Source organism: Gymnoscopelus microlampas, assembly GCF_963454915.1.
Source record: "Gymnoscopelus microlampas genome assembly, chromosome: 5".
NCBI lineage: Eukaryota > Metazoa > Chordata > Actinopteri > Myctophiformes > Myctophidae > Gymnoscopelus > Gymnoscopelus microlampas.
In genome coordinates this window covers 21,119,694-21,137,067 of record NC_139942.1, presented here as the reverse complement: position 1 = coordinate 21,137,067, position 17,374 = coordinate 21,119,694, and the positions used below count along the sequence as shown (strand labels likewise).

General features: G+C 43.7%; 1 protein-coding gene across 1 annotated transcript in view; it reads right to left on the bottom strand.

Annotated features, from left to right (window-relative positions):
* The window catches only part of gpc1b (glypican 1b), a 134,149-nt gene that overhangs the window by 51,305 nt on the left and 65,470 nt on the right, over positions 1 to 17,374 (bottom strand). Inside the window, exon 3 of the mRNA XM_084058331.1 lies at positions 71 to 229. Within this exon, the coding sequence (XP_083914457.1) occupies positions 71 to 229 (159 nt within the window). The remainder of the gene's footprint in view (positions 1 to 70; positions 230 to 17,374) is intronic.

Here is a 17,374-nt window from a genome sequence, read left to right as displayed (position 1 = left end):
CATACACACACCCGGGAGACGCGCACTCACGCACACACACACACACACACACACACGCACACTCACTCACCGTCGAAGGCCTTGTACTGTCCGGTGAGCGAGGTCTGCAGGGCACGTCCGGCTTCTTTCAGCAGTGTCTCCATCTCCCTGCGGCTCAGACTGGACAGGCTGTCCTCCATGCCGCTGGTACAACAGGTGTACCCTTGGGGACAAACACGCAGGTGCTCCCCTGGAGATAAGAAAGAAAAAAAATCATGACATTTTACTTGACCATTAATTGTCATACACATAATTGCCATCAATGATTTAATTGTGTTTTTGGCATTTAACATTGTAACATATGTCTGTCTAAGCCCAAAGCCCCGAACCCCCCCCCCCCCCCCCCAAAGCCCAGGGGGATGAACAATGCCAAAAAAACAATCACACAAGTCACCTTTTACAGCTTTTGCCACACTAAGACAATGACACTACTTTCACAGCATTTGACATTTTGACAAAATGTTCCCAGTTAGGAATCCTTGGAGTTTTTTTTTTTACTGCCACCATGTGTGTACTGTAGATGTCTGCTTTGTCTCGTTTCTCTTTCCTTCTCCTCCATTTTATCGTTGTTATCATCATGTTACTAGTCTGCTACGATGTCCCGAGGAGCCAAACGAAAGTATGTTTTACTCGCATGTGCGGCGCAAATCAATATGTTTATGTATTCTGTTTGCGGTGTATCTTGGTGTAAATGTAACTCACAACGGGTGTCGTGTAAGCCCATGCGGGCTGGGCATCTTGTGGTGCAGGACACTATAATAAAACATTCTATCTATCTATCTATCTATCTATCTATCTATCTATCTATCTATCTATCTATCTACCTGCAAGTTGTAACAATGAAGAACCTTGAACTTTAATATCATCAACTGCATGGGTCTGTCCTATAATTAAAGCCTAGATATTATACAAGCTAATCTACACTGAATTAGTGTATCGAGGGGATCAACCTTGCTTGTTTGTGATACAATGCAGGTGGAATGGAGATAAAGATGGAGATTTGGCATGTGGAATAGAACAGTGCTTCTCAACGTTTTCTGGATCAGGGGCCCACTTGAAAATCTGAAAAGTGCTCGCGGCCCACCCATCTGACCGCTTAACACGGCCGCCGTTCGGCGGCCGTGTTAAGTGGTCAAATGGGTGGACCGTGTGCATGTTCAGAGCATGTTTATCCCATTAAGACCTGAGGCCGATTAAAAAAATGTTTTCTAAATCCTAACAGTTTTTTGAAAAAAAATCTAAAACATTTTTTTTCAAGATTTTTCAAAAATAGCAGCTCTACAAGCTCATAGCGCGGCACTCGGTGCCGCGCTATGAGCTTGTATATCTGCTATTTTTGAATAGCCAAAGAAATCTAAAGTGATACAGATGCGTTCCAGGTGTTAATGGGTTATTTTTCATGAAGAACTGGATTGTGAACGAACTAACGTTATATTATCATTAAATCGTAGTGTTCTGCCAATTATTTGGGAGGCCCAACTTTGCAAGATCCTCGCGGCCCACCCCATTCCCGGGCCCCCACAGGTTGAGAAACGCTGGAATAGAACACATAGGAAAGAAAGTGAACTTGTAAGGATGATGGAGGCAGCCGGCAAGCATTGGCGAAGGTTTTCACAGCCTTGAACTCGCTCAGGCCCCTTGGCAGGCTGGCTGTCTGAGGGAGAAGCCCGCCGGTGTCTGTCTGCCTGCCTGCCTGTCTGCAAGGCGGGATGTGGAGAACTCTGTGGCCCTGAGAGCAGTGGAGCGAAAGGGGGCATCGACTCCCTTACAAGCCTTAACACATCCACTGCCAGGCCCGTAGTCCTACGGGCCGTTAAATCCAACCGTTAACTGCCGTTCCCGTAGTCCTACGGGGCGGGTGTTTTCCCATGTTAAATCGTGCAGGTGCAGATTCCGGATTTTTTTTGCACTTCCGGTCCGCCAGGGGGCGGACCGGAAACGAAATAATACTGTTTCCGGTTTTTCTCCCGCCTCCGTTTCCTGTCTAGCGGTCAACTTTGGACGCCATTATCTCTGGCTTGTTGTTTTTCTCACCACATCCACCATTTTAGCGTTTTCCTCTCGTTCTCCAGAATGCAGTGTCGGATCGCCGCACGGTTTTCAGCGTTTTGTTCGGTCGGGTCCTGTGTTTGTGTCGAACCAAATGAACGCGGATTTTAAACGGATTTAGCGGGGCCTATGACGGAATCAAAAAAACAAAAAAGGTAAGAAATAGCGTGGCACTACGATGGACGTTCTGAGATTAGCCGATGGCAGTCAATGTGTTAAAGGGCAAGGCCACTTTGGTAGAGGTTTGGGTTGTGTAGCTACCTTGCCATGGTGTAACTCCAAAGGTGGACAAGAAATCTAAAGTAATTGCTCCATTGATTAGAAATTGATACTTCAAAATATGCTCCTTGCTGACTTACATTGTATGGTTAAACCAAACTCTTTTCAAAAGCTTTTTATTAGTTTTTTTTAAAGACAAAGTCCAGGGGCGAGTATACTGTACATTTTCTTCAAATATGGAATCACAAAAGACTGTAGTGTATATATATACCACATTCCCTTATCCCACCCTCAATCCCCAGGACAGTTATAGGGCACAATCACAAGATAACAATTTAAACAAAAGGCATGAAAAATAGAACAAAAGGCAGATAAAATAGAACAGATATTTTAAAAAGTACTTTTTAGGTTTACTGTGGTTTGGTGTTGCAGTCCAAGCAGGAACACGCCACACTATGTAGCCTGTGTGTTGTGTGGTTAAACCACACTCAAAGTCACTCTTTTAGCACATAAACAAAATCAAACAAAGTTGATTCAGACAATATAGAACATCACCAGACCCAGTACTGTTTGTTTTTTTGATAAAATTGTCAACTTCCTGCTGATATTACTATTACTATCCGCGGATCCAATCCGGGGTTTCTTCTTAATAAAAATAACAAAATCAACAGGAAGTTAACATTTTTATTAAAAAAACTAACAATACTGGGTTTGGTGATGTTCTATATTGTCTGAATCAGCTTTGTTTAAGTTCGTTTACGTGCTAAAAGAGTGACTTTGAGAGCCGTTTTACCGTAAAACATAAGTCAATGAGGAGCATATTTTGAATTATCAATTTCTAATCAATGGAGCAATTATTTTTGATTTCTTGTCCAACTTTGGAGTTACATCATCATGGCAAGGTAAATACACAACCCAAACCTCTACCAAAGTGGTCTTGCCCTTTAATAAGCGCTTCTGACTGACACTGAGGGTCATGTGAATGTGCTTACACACATAATTATGCGCGTGCGCACACAGACATACAGCACGCACACTCCTAACACCAGGAAGGTGGAATGTGTCCTTGCGAGCTTCAAAGGCAGAGCAAAAGATAATGGACACCTTCAGATGTTTATAAACTATGGTCCATATCTAGCAAACAATACCAGATGCTTTTTAAAATATAATTATACAGAAAGAACTTCACCGAAAAGGCGTCTGTTCGGTTAGCAGAATGTTTATGAATTGAATAAACATGATTCACAAGTTGAGGAAGTTGCTAGTTCTACATACAGTACTGTACCTACTGTACTTGGTATAATATTGGCCTATAAATGTGTCCAAAACAGCTATATTAACAATTCTCTGGAGCCTTTTCTAGTTAAATGTTAAACTGAATATGTATATGGACGATACAAGCAGTGTTGCCAGATTCTGTGAGAGAAACAAGCAACCAGGTCTAGGAAAACCAGCCCAAAAGAAGCAACTATGGGCCACATGAGCACTTTAACAAATACATCAGCTATTTGAAAATAGCAGATCTACAAGCGATGCGACACGTTGTGAGCTTGTAGATCGGCTATTTTCAAATAAAATCTTGCGGGGAAAATTATAATAAGCAGATCTGGCAACCCTGGATACAAGTGTCCCAGTATGGAGCTTGATTGAGTTTGCTGGGAATGGCTGTGCAAAGCAGCCTGAAGTAGTGCCTAACAGAGGCCAATGACAGTGAACAAGCAAGCAACGGCTGACACTGAGATATCTGAAAAGAGGTTTGAATACTTATTTTCAGAAGGTGAAATTGATGATGGCTCAAACATCAGCAGCACACCGCAGGTGCTGGAAATGGTGGATATAGTCATACACCCTCCAATCACATACGCCCACAATACACAGCCTATTTATACGCAAACCCACGCTCCATTCTTATCGTCATGTTCGGCTCTCGCCACAAATGACAGCTCATCAGTGACTAAACTGCCAGCACATCCTCCAGCCTCCTCCTGCATTGCATAGCATTCACCATGTCAGCGTGCCACTCGATGTGGGTTCATGTGTGTATTATCCTTGTAACAGGCTCAATTGTAGGACAGACGGCAGCCGAGGTTTTGAAATCACAAGGTTCTGTATTCCCTGAGCTATACAGAAAGAAACACAGTGCTGCTTGCCCTGCTGTGGTCGCGGTTGGAAGACAGCGTATAGCTACAGATAACAGCGTTATACAAAGGGAGAACACACAGTGACGTTCTGTCTCAACAGTGGCTTCCCAGTGCTTCAATTAGCTCAATGCACAACAGGTGTGCACTGCAGTCACACCTGGTTCTGAGACCGCTTAAATCAGCCATCACCCAATCCCACTTTCATGTGCTTTAATATCTGCATATCTCTAGGTTCTGCCCTACGAGGGGTTGTGAGCTCGGAGATTTGTTCTCACGGGGGCCTAGCTTCAACTGTAACCTCCCCATCCATCGCTGTAGTTCCTGGACTCAGTCACTAGGTGTTAACAGGACTTGAGAACGCTGATTAGGCCGCTACGCGTGGGTTGTATCACTGTCACCATGCACAGTTTTTAATGTATTTCTATCACAAAATAGGCATCTAATAAAGGCTTTTTTAAAGTTCTTCACCAGAAGAGTGCTTTGGTTTTTCTTTTGTTGTACCTAAACTGTTACCCTATTCCCCCAGCACCTCAAATCCTGGAGGGTAATGCAATGTGACCGACTCCCAAAGGTGCAGCCATGGCCGATGTCACGGATGGGGCTACAGAGCCGACTAGCCCAATTCAATGCATAACATCATTGCCATGAATGGTTGTATCGGGATGAGAGTGTCCCAACTGAAACATTTATGAGAATGCCAGAAGAACTGTTCTTTCGTATCATTTGAATGTTCAGCTCTAAAATTACACACGCACACGCACACGCACACACACATACACACACACAGTCACACACACGCACGCACACACACACACACATACACACACAAACACACAGAGAGAGAGAGAGGGAGAGAGAGAGAATCGTATGAAGCTATGTTAAAATGGTTCAAATTGAAAATGGAAGAAAATTATACATCCAAGCGGCTAGGAAATTGAGGGTATATTTTTTCAAAGTGACATTCATCTGAAGGGCCACGAGAGTGAATATCACGTGTCAATCATATCCTTTAAGAATTCAGAATCAACGGAATAGATATTTCACCCTTTTAAGCATTAATCTGAACACTTTTTGATGTCCTCCCACTCATCTCCATATGCATACCCCCCCTCCCCCTTTCCCCCCCGCCCCCCCCCCCCACACACACACAGACAGAAACATCAGAAATGCAGCAAAGTACAGTGCACCAAAAGCCTTTCATGCCTTTAACGACTTCACAGCATTTCAGAAGATGATTTTAGATTGTGAGACTGGACTTAATACTCTGCCTCTAAGGCTCCTTTATCTCTCTCACTCTCTGTCTTTCAGACACAGACACACACACACACGCACACACACACACACACACACACACACACACACACACGGTCTGACACTTCTGTTGGTGTTGTGCCAGTGGCCTATCATGTACTAAACCAGTGTGTAGATTGAGCGTGGGCCCTCTGACAAAAGTTCTATTCGGCATCAGATCGTATCACGCCCCTGCCAGTGGGACAGAGACCTAACTCAGTCTCATTGATACTGCCATCTCATCCACAGGCCCAGCAGTGATGAGGAGCTCCGTGACTCATTCTTAGCGGCTTTTTGGAATGCATCTCGTCGCTCGCTGTCACGGCAAGAAACCTCGTATCTCCCATGTTTTATGTTTGGGGTTTTTTTTCTCGTAAATGAACGCCACTACTTCACCATACAAGAGTATAGTCACACAAAGGCAGTGAAAACAGCAGATCTACGAGCTCACAATGCGTTGCATATTCGTGACGCATTGTGAGCTCTTAGCTAGTTCTTAACTCGACCGCGATTTTCACTGTTCTCTAAAATGTTTTTATAATATCTTTTTTTTTTACATATGAGGTTTCCGCCCGACAGCAACGATTTCTGTATTCTGTCGAGTGTAATCCTCCCCCACCATGGCTTTCTGTTCTTTCCTATATCCTCCCCTGCTCCGGGGCCCATGGAGATCTTCTTGTATTTCCAGGTCTGCCCCGGTGTCACCTCAGGCTTCTCTCATACAGTATGTATGTATACAAACATTTGTGTGTGTGCGTGTGCGTGTACATGCTCCCAAACTTTTTCTACCCCCCCTAAGTGGGGGTCTACGAACAAATACTTCGGGCTCGGATTTTGGCTCCGCCCCCCGGAAGTGGGTGAAACAGGCACTTCAAACACTTTGTTGAATTGTTCAAAAACATTCAAAGTTTTTTTTTTGTGAATTTGTATTTTTCTAAGATGCTCGGAATTTCCGAGCATCGCGGAATTTCTTTGTATTTTTTTTTTTTTTTTTTTAACTTTTTTTCAAATATATTTTTTTCATTCTTTTTTTTTTTTTTTTCGTTCGCCTCCCGCGTTTGCGCGTCTTACTTGTACAGTATGTATGTATACAAACATTTGTGTTATGTTAAAAAGAACATACAGTGTATATATTATATCATGAAAATAGCTGATATGTGAGGTTGTAGATCTGCTATTTACACTACGTTTGTGTGACACTCTTGTATGACGAAGTAGGGCATTAATTTAACCCAAAATACCTTGAGAAGCATCTGTGTCATTTTTAGATTTGAGCTAAAAAGCATTATTTTACACTTTGGCTATTCAAAAATAGCAGATCTACAAGCTCATAGCTCATGCCGCGCTACGAGCTTGTAGATCTGCTATTTTTGAAAAATAGTGAAAATGTTTGAATATGTATGTTTTTAAAGCGAACATTTGTAACTCAAATCTTTGCCTCTGGGGGGTCCCTGGAACAACATATTTTGAGATGGGGGTCGGCCGGCCAAATACATATCATTTTGGGGGTCCTTGACATGAAAAAGTTTGAGCACCACTGATATAGAAACATACGTTTTTTCAAAAAACAGTTGGGATTTAGAAGACATTTGTAGAATCGGCTTCAGGTCTTAATGGGTTAAGAAAGAACTAAAACAAAAAAAAGCAAACATAAAAAAAGTTGAAATATAAAAGATACAAGGTTTCTGCCCGACCGCGACAATTTCTTCTTTTTTCTGGTTTTCTCTGGTCTTGTTCGAGCCATAGGTGTTCCTCTGTTTTCCATGTAAGGCACGTGGAGGCAAACTTGCGCTTCATGAATAAATTTAATTAGATTTTTTAATTTGCAAGCGGTAAACCTCGCTTGCTTATCAGCGACACAGTTGAAAGGCAGACCCCTCGCACAGCATGGGAGCAAATCCCCAGCATAATGTGTGACACTGGGGTCTGCAGTCTGTGACACTTAACAGCAAAAATCGCGCATTAATCTCACTTTACTTGCTTCTTGTTACGGCATGTGCTGCGCGCCACAATAAATCACTTAAATACGTGTTACAGAATGTTTTGTTTTTTGGGTGGAAAAAGACTGTTTTATAGCCTCCAGAGGGCATTTTTTTTGGGAATGATACATGGCTCTGCAACTCTAGATCTTTAGATTACCGCTGTCTCTCGCGACTACCCCGGTCCAATTTATCTGTCTTATTGGCAAAAGCTGCCAGACAAAACATGACTTTCCTGGCCTTATAGAGAGATTTGAGAACGTCTATGTCTGTAAGTGGGTGCCGTACACTCTGTACGTATCGTTGACATCCGGCAGAAACCATGTATTTCCATATTACAACTTTTTATGTTTTTTTCGTAAATTAAAGCAGCACTACGTTACTTTTTTTTCCATGAATAAAATGTAATTTTGTCCAATCTGTATGGTAGAGCAGGTTAATATAATTTATATTCAATTATTTCATTTTTTTAAATTTAATTTCATGCCTCACCTAGACAAAGGATCTGACACAGATTTTGACCTTATGGTCAAGATTCAACTTATCCCCTGAGCAAGCAGGCAGGCTATATTAGCTCAATGGTAAACATGTCCGGGGTAGATGAGGACATACTGCAGTGCAGCTTTAATGCCCTATTTCACCGCACAAGAGTGTCACACAAAAATAGTGAAACGGAACTTTGAGATCGGCTATTTTTATTTTAATTGAAAAACATGAGAATAATAAAAGAAAACGTACAGTTTTGGGCATATGAGTTTTTTCCATCCGACAGCAACGATATGTACTGCGATAAATAAATGCAAATTGGTGCGGAATTGATTGTTTTTTTTTTAAGAGTACGGCTCTGTCATTATAGTGAAGCTTCAGCCGGAGACACAGTGTGTCTGGCCACAGCGCGGCAGCTATTGATCACAACCGTGCCGACTTCATTTCTCTCATCAAAGCCATTGATTTCCATGCGCGGTGCCGCGTGCGCTAAAAAGGCAAGCTATCTGGTTCTCGTTTAGTAGCCGACTGTGACCCCATGTTAATGAAGACTGGTGATCTTTATTGGACTGTGTGAGCTGCCTTTCCATACCCCTGCCCTGCGTGTGTGTGTGTGTGTGTGTGTGTGTGTGTGTGTGTGTGTGTGTGTGTGTGTGTGTGTGTGTGTGTGTGTGTGTGTGTGTGTGTGTGTGTGTTCTGTGTCTGCCATTATTGGCAGTCTCTTTATATGGAAAAGACACTGGTAGCCTGCTTGTGTCTGGCTTATGCAGACAATCATGTGATCTTGCATTGCATTTTGACCCTGATACATTTGGAGTTTGACATGATTTATGTCTTTAATTGAAAATCCAAATAAAGAAATTAAAATGTGTGTGCGCACGTGCGTGCGTGTGAATATGCATGTGTGGACCTATCTGTGTGTGTGTGTGTGTGTGTGTGTGTGTGTGTGTGTGTGTGTGTGTGTGTGTGTGTGTGTGTGTGTGTGTGTGCGCGCGCCTGCCTCTCAGGTCATCTGGGACAGGTCTGCTTTCGTCCCTGGAATCAGAACTGGAGCAGCGTTCAATTCTTTACGCACCACATATTTGGAACAAACTCCCAGAAAAACTGCACATCTGCACATCGACTCTCAGCTCTTTTTAAACCACTTAAACCCTATATGGTCGACCGGAGTCCCTCAGGGTCTCATACTAGTGAATTTTCTGTTTCCGCTCGACATTAAATATATTGTTGCTGTCGGGCAGAAACCTCTTATCTCCCTATTTTTTATATTTATATAAGTTTGTTCGTAAATCAACGCCCACACTATAGCGTCACACACAAAAGCATCAAAAGCAGCAGATCTGCAAGCTCGAGCTTGTAGATCGGCTATTTTCTGCGAAGGTTTCCCTGCAGAATATGGATGCATATGGATTTAAGGGGTTAAATCAAAGTTAAAGACCGTTCTGTTTGCCGCTGCCCTTTTTCTGACATTTCCGATTGTCGTGCTGTACTGTTATTTAATTATCTTATTTTTCCCATTTTCATTTGAACGTATTCATACCTTCTCCTCGCTTAGCTCTAATTCAAATGCCCTTTCATAATGTGTTTCTTATGCACCGTGGTCTTAATGTTTTGTGTAAAGCGCTGCATGTAAATGGCTTGTTGTTGAACTGCGTTATACAAACAAACGTACATTGCCGTGCCCTTGCATATTATCGTCGCTGTCCTGCAAAAACCTCGTATCTCCATATTTCAACTTTTGGTATTTTTCCGTAAATGAATGCTCTACTTCATCATACAAGAGTGTCGCACTAAAGAAGTGAAAATATCCGACTTACAAGCTCACAAGCGTTGTGAGCTTGTAAGTCGGATATTTTTTACTACTCCTGAAAAATTTCCGTTCCATTTCCTGAAAAGTATCGGTTTTGGGATATACAAGGTTTCCGCCCGACGGCGCCAATATTACGCTAAGTGCTCGAGCATCCGTCTCTCTGAGGATGTGTCATTTAACCCGTTGAGACCTGGAACGCATCTGTGTCATTTTTTGATTTTGCGCTAAAAAGCATTATTTTACACTTTGGCTATTCAGAAATAGCAGATCTGCAAGCTCATAGCGCGGCACTCGGTGCCGCGCTATGAGCTTGTAGATCTGCTATTTTTGAAAAATCGTGAAAATGTGTGCAAATGCAAACGCATATCATTTTGGGGGTCCTTGACATGACAAAGTTTGAGCACCACTGATATAGAAACATACGTTTTTGTTTTTTTTTTTCAGAATACTGTTGGGATTTAGAAGACATTTGTAGAATCGGCTTCAGGTCTTAAAGGGTTAAGTGTGTGTTATTGTCCTGAAGTGTCTGGCCCAGGCTGAGCTCTCCAGAGGAGAGCAATTCACAGTCATTTTCCTCTTCTAGCACTTGGACAGTCTGACAGGCTACATCATAGAAGGTCACATTGAGCATCCTTTTGTCTGCGTGTGTGTGTGTGTGTGTGTGGGCCCGCCCATGCCCGTACACAGACTACACACCCGCACACGCACGCACGCACGCACGCACGCACGCACGCACACACACACACACACACACACACACACAGGTGAGACTTTGTGCTTGGTTTGTTGTGTGTGTGGGAGGGTGGGTCAGGGCAGAGTGAGAAAGAGAGGGAGTAAGAGGGAGAGAGAGAGAGAGAGAGAAACAGAGGGAAAAGTGAGAAGGGAAGAGAGGATAAGAGAGAGAAGAGAGAGTGAACTGAGGGGTGTGTGTGAGAGAAAGAAAGATTGATGACAGAGCAGAGAGAGAGAGAGAGAGAGAGAGAGAGAGAGAGAGAGAGAGAGAGGGAGAGAAAGGGAGAGGGAGAGAGAGGAAGGAGAGATGATATATAGTACCACCAGGGGTCAGCTGCAATCTGTCAGCCACTGGGACGCTTGTTTAAATGTCTGGGCCAGTAGCCATATCACAGTGTTTTTGTGTGTGTGTGTGTGTGTGTGTGTGTGTGTGTGTGTGTGTGCGTGCGTGCGTGCGCGTGTGCGTGTGCGTGTGTGTGTGTGTGTGTGATGGGCTGGCAGCCACGTTTCCCTGCCCAACCTGCTCCGTGCCTTATATTTTGAAGGACATCCATTGTTGCATCGCCTCTCACTGCCAGTAAGATGCAACGCTCCACCGGGTGCCTCTGTAAAGCTGCCCACGAATGATTATTATTAAAATATCAGCATTATAATATATTAGCATTAATGCGGATGTGGACTTATACAGTGCAAACGCAACAGCTGCACGGTGGGTACAAACACACGCATACACACACGCGCACACACACACGCACACACACCCTGTATCTCAGTACCACAGTAAAACAGCTCATCCGTAACACAGCCTTATTTTTCCAGTTGGTTAATCTCCAGTAAGGCCCGCTGAGGCAGAGCAGGCCTCGTAGCCAATGTACTGTGTGTGTGTGTGTGCGTGCGTGCGTGCGTGCGTGCACGCTCACACGCCTATGTATGTTGGATGACAATCGGCTACTTTCAATCAAAGGGTAGAGGAAAGGTATCGTTGACGACCAGCTTTCTCTTTCATGCACACACGCACGCACGCACGCACGCACGCACGCACGCACGCACGCACGCACGCACACACACACACACACACACACACACACACACACACACACACACACACACACACACACACACACACACACACACACACACACACACACACACACACACACACACACACACACACACACACACACACACACACACACACACAACCACTTCAATCTCATTGCCAGAGGACAGAGGAGTAATCAGTAGCGAAGGACAGCTCAATCTAGAGGAGAACAGTGCTAGTAGGAGGGTTCAGCAGCCTCAGAGGACACAGCCAGCTACTGATAGAAGGATCCCTTTTCAGACGTCATACTTGTAATCACTTATGGAGGAAGTACACACGTTTTTTTTTTTTACATAAGTAAAAGTATCAATACTCTGTTACAAGTAAAGTCTGACAGTCCGGTATTCATGATTTTTCTTGAGTAACAGTACAAAAGTATTGGCATCAGAATATACTTAAAGACGGGGTGCCGTGATTTTCAGTGATCCCCCCCCCAAAACATAATAGTCAGGTATTATGGTTTTACTAGGAGGAAGATTTCTTTCAAAAAAGTGTACAGAAAGTGTTAAAATTATGTTTTTATGTGGACACGCCTCCAGTTCATTAAGTATACCTGGTTCTCACCTTAGCACCTCCTCCACCACCTTAGCACCACCCACCTGTCCTAGTCCCTCCTCCTCCTCATGCCCACACCTGTTGCGTTATGATAATGAGGGGGAGGGTACATTTTTACTCTGTCATTAAATGGCTGTTTTTCTATTGGCACGTTTGACCCTCAAGGTTTCAGCCTCCAGGAAGAAACTCAAGATAGTCAGAGAAGACATAAAACACCATAAAAACACCACCAGGGGGCTTAATGAGGTTCTATCAACCTCATAGACACATGAAAAACAGAAAAAGTGCAAAACCATGGCACCACCTCTTTAAAGTACCAAAAGTAAAAGTACTCATTATACAGAATGCTCCATTTCACAAGTATGTATATGTATATGTAAAAAAAATAGCAGATCTGCTATTTTCAAACTACAAAGTAACTAAGGTTTTCAAACAGTTGTAGTGGAGTAAAAGTAAAAGTATCGTATCGGTACGTATTGTAAAGTACCTCAAAACTGTACGTGAGTACAGTACTTGAGTTAATGTACTACATCAAACATTCATTCTTAAGACGTTTTTCACACTTATAATGCAGGAGGCATCCGATTCACGCTCAGAGCGTTCAGAAACTGCACGCTCTCTGGGCTTAGGGAGGCTAACAGAGATAGCCGCTTCTCTGTGGTTGGAGATAGCGGAGCAGCTATAAAGCCCCCACGTGCCTTTAACCCATTAAGACCGGGAACGCATCATTTGTGTCGTTTTTAGATTTCTTTGGGCTGTTCAAAATCTGCTATTTCTGCTATTTTTTTTTTTATCGTGAACATTTGTGCAAATATTTGAATATATATATGTTTTTTAAACTCAAATCTTTGCTTCTGGGGGTCCCTATTACAACATATTTTGAGATGGGGGTCCGCGGCCAAATACATATCGTTTTGGGGGTCCTTGACATGAAAAAGTTTGAGAACCAATGATGTAGAAAAATATGTTTTTAAAAAACACTGTAGGATTTAGAAGACACTTGTAGAATCCCCAGAAGCAAAGATTTGAGTAAAAAATGTTCGCTTTAAATATTCAAAAGATTTGCACAAACTTTCACACGTTTTTCAAAAATAGCAGATCCACAAGCTCGTAGCGCGGCACTCGGTGCCGCGCTACGAGCTTGTATATCTGCTATTTTTGAATAGCCCAAAGAAATCTAAAAATGACACCGATTCTTTCCCCGGTCTAAATGGGTTAATGTTGCAACTTTCTCTCACAGGTCGAAGTCCCCGCTTCGCTTCGAACCAATTTCCCAGAATGCCGTCGTCTCCCTCTGCTCCTTTATCTGAACTTCTCTGCGGTCGCGCACATAAAGGTGATAAAAAAAAAATGCAGTTCAGAGTGCCAAGAAATATTACGTTGAGAGAAGATTGAGTCTGTATAGCGTGGTTGGGCATGCGATAATGGCGTTTAAGCTGCTTACTGTAGTTGCGGTGCTGAGGAAGGGAATGAGCACGACTCCAACCTGGACCTCATAAAGTCACAGTTGACCATATTCACACACAGTGGCCATTTTGCCTCTTATATCATCACCGGAGTTTGAAGTAAGAGCAAAATGGCCAGTGAGTGATATATCCAGGTATCTCTGTGTGCGTGTGTGCGCGCGTGTGTGTGTGTGTGTGTGTGTGTGTGTGTGTTTCTGTCTATCTGTGTAACCTTTATGTCCAAATATGGAGATCCCCGAACTCTCCTAATTTGGTGTTCCATAGATACTGTATACGGTACATGACTGATGTCATAGACTGGCCTCCAAGCACTCTAATGCATGGGTTTTCAACTGGTTATGAACCAGGGACCACCACCCTGATTGAGAATCAACCTGGGGACCACTGTTGTGTTGGGAACAGTGGTTAATTCGAGGTGAATTAAATCAAGCCCTTAACAGTCATCATTTAACTGAGATATGCTAGTGGTCCAGAGCTCAGAAAAGATTGAGTACAGTTTCCCTTGAAATTCTAACTCCCATTTCTGTGGAAGTTCTTGACATCCGTCTTCCAAGTAACTGTCAACATTGATGCGTCATCATACATCATACCGTTTCTCAACTAGTGGTCGATAAAATAAAATATAACACAAATCTACACTTTCCTACATTACTAAATGCATGGTCAGGGACCACATGCAATACCTTCTAGCCTCGCGTGGCCAGACAATATCACACGACCCACTGCGTGGATATTAGTCTGGTCCCTATCAACGATAGATTTTTTTCCAAGGGCCGGTTACAAAAAGATCCAAACGGACTCTATTGGTTAGACCTAAAACCAATCAGAGCAGTGCTTCCTGCTACGTCACACACAAGCACCGGTGCTGAAATAGTAAACAACGAAAGCTAGCTCCACTCGTATTTAGTCTGGTAACCAGATGAAACTATTCTTAACACATCTTTCTTTCCAACAAAAGCTTTAAGGGCAATTGTTTGTTCGTCTTTTAGAAAAGAAATATTTTCTAACGCGTTTACTACCGATGCTATGGCGGCGTCCATCTTTGTTGTGAAAAACTGAAAATGAGTCTCCTGCATTGTACATCATTGCTCCAAATAAGGTGATAAGCCCACCCACATTTGGATACTGGGACCTGATTGGTCCCTCACGACTTCGGAGGGAGAGAAATGAAATCTCTACTGAGGGGGGACCTAATCTGCCGAGGGCTAACGTGCGATGCAATTTTGCAAATTGCAGATTCGCCTGGAACCAGGCTAAATACCTTCACCAGTGGTCCACGGACCACCAGTTGAAAACCCATGCTCTAATGGGTACTGACGTCAGAGTACATAGTATCCGCTAACAGCGGCAACTGCATTATTATGGTCAACTGTGCAATCTTGCATAATCGTCGGTGTCGGGCAGAAACCTTGTATCTCCATATTTCAACTTTTCATGTTTTGTTTCGTCACTTAAATGCCCTACTTCGTCGTACAAGAGTGTCAGGCAACAGGAGTGAAAATAGGCCTCACAAGCTCACAACGCTTTGTGATGATTTTTGTTCCATTTCAGGAAAAGTAAAGTTTTTTTTGGACATACGAGATTTCCACCAGACAGCGACGATATTTTAAATGACAACCTGCTTCGTATTACCACTTTCTACTGTAGGTCCAATCAAGGCAGCAGCCAATCATTACGCACGCACACACACGCACGCACGCATGCACGCACGCACGCACATCCAAATCGAGGGAGGACTTTAACACCCCCTCAGGGTGGGCTCAAATTCGTCCTTGGATCTCTGCTTTTAAACTCATGGGGAGATAGTGTGAATTTGTGCCTATTAGTACGTGCGTGTGACTGTGTGTGTGTGTATGTGTGCGGCAAGTGCACGCGCACTTTGCTGTGTCATGCGTACGTGTGCGCGGCATTATTTCATGGCGTACAGCTTCCTCCCCCCCCCCCCCCCCCCCCGCTCTCTGACAGACAGAGCTGTTAGATGGGGGAGCAATTCCCCGACCATTAAGTTATCACTGTTCACCAGGGAGGAAGGCTGCTATTAAACAGCAATCTGCAGCCGCAGAATAAGGTCGCGCACACACACTGTGATAAACCCTGGGAGAGGTTGACAGACAAGGAGGGAAAGGCTTTTTAGAGACAGACGGGGTGTGGGAAAACGGAGACAGAGTGAGACCGGGGCAATGTGGAAGTTAAAAGAATGACTCAAAGCCTGGCTCTGTCCATTATTTTTTCACAGGGAGCATGTGATGGAGGTCAATGGAACGATAAAAAAAAAAGCATAAAGGGGAGGAGGGAGGGAGGCTGAGAGTGAGAGCGACAGAGAAGGAGAAGGGAGGGAGAGGGAGGGGGGGCTTGAGGATGCTTTGCAGTGATTTGATGGCATGACTTCCATACTGTGAAATTCTGCTTGTTCCCACTGTACCAAATCATCAATGGGCAAACATACTGTATCATGAAGCTATAAGAGAGTCACTCTGACTCTGTCAGAGTGACAGTGGTGTGTAAATTACAGCACTGGTTCCTAATTATTTTTTTTTTTTCATGTTTTGAAATTAAATTAAAAACAAAATGTAGGAAACAAAAAACTAAAGTATATCCTGGTATACCCTGATGCAAAAGAAGAGCCTATAAGGCTCTATGCACAGCAGCCATAGTATCACTTCCTTCACAGGTCTGACAGGTGTTACCAATGATACTAATGAAGACTCTGTTCTATTTAGTGTAGCACAGTGGTTCTCAGACTTTTTTATTTCCACGACCACCATAACTCTGAGAGTGTACAAATGGAACCAAATGGACCCTTACGGGTCCATTTGGTTCTATTTGTGCACTCTCAGAGTTACACACCCGTAAGGGGTCCATTTGGAACCCCCTCAAGGAACCACTAGGGTCCCTGAGCGCCAATTTTAAACCTGGTGTAGCAGAGTGTTTCCAGTGAGCCAGCATGCACATTATCAGCACCCTGACTCTGTTTGGCCAGAATGGAACAGAGCCTTCATTAGTACCATTGGCAACACCTGTGATTTTTTTCACATTATGGCTGCTGTGCATATAGAGCCTATTACCACAGTGTATTAAGCATGTCGCCACACAAGATAACAGTTCTGTAGCTCTGTAGGTTCTTGACTTTTAACCACTCATATTAACACCAAAACTAGGGACGGAAGCCCACACAAAGCATCCCAGATACTCAACCGTGACATTTTTGTTAAGTAGGCTTTCTCCAACTACTTGTGGTACCGGTCACCGGCTTTGTCGAGTGTCTCTATACGAACACAATTGGCCCGTGTTCGGGGGAGGGAAGCCGGGCGGGCCGGGGAGGGTGATATTTGTCCTGTCAGCAGGGAGTGTTGGGTGGGAGGAGGAGGACGGAGGCTCTATAATCTACGTCCTCCCGCTGGGGGCTCCTCACTGGCAGGTGAGTCAGTAGGATACAACAGCGGTAGCAAGGAATTATTTGGGATAACAACTAAATTGGGGAGAAAAAGGGGCGAAAAGCAAAAACA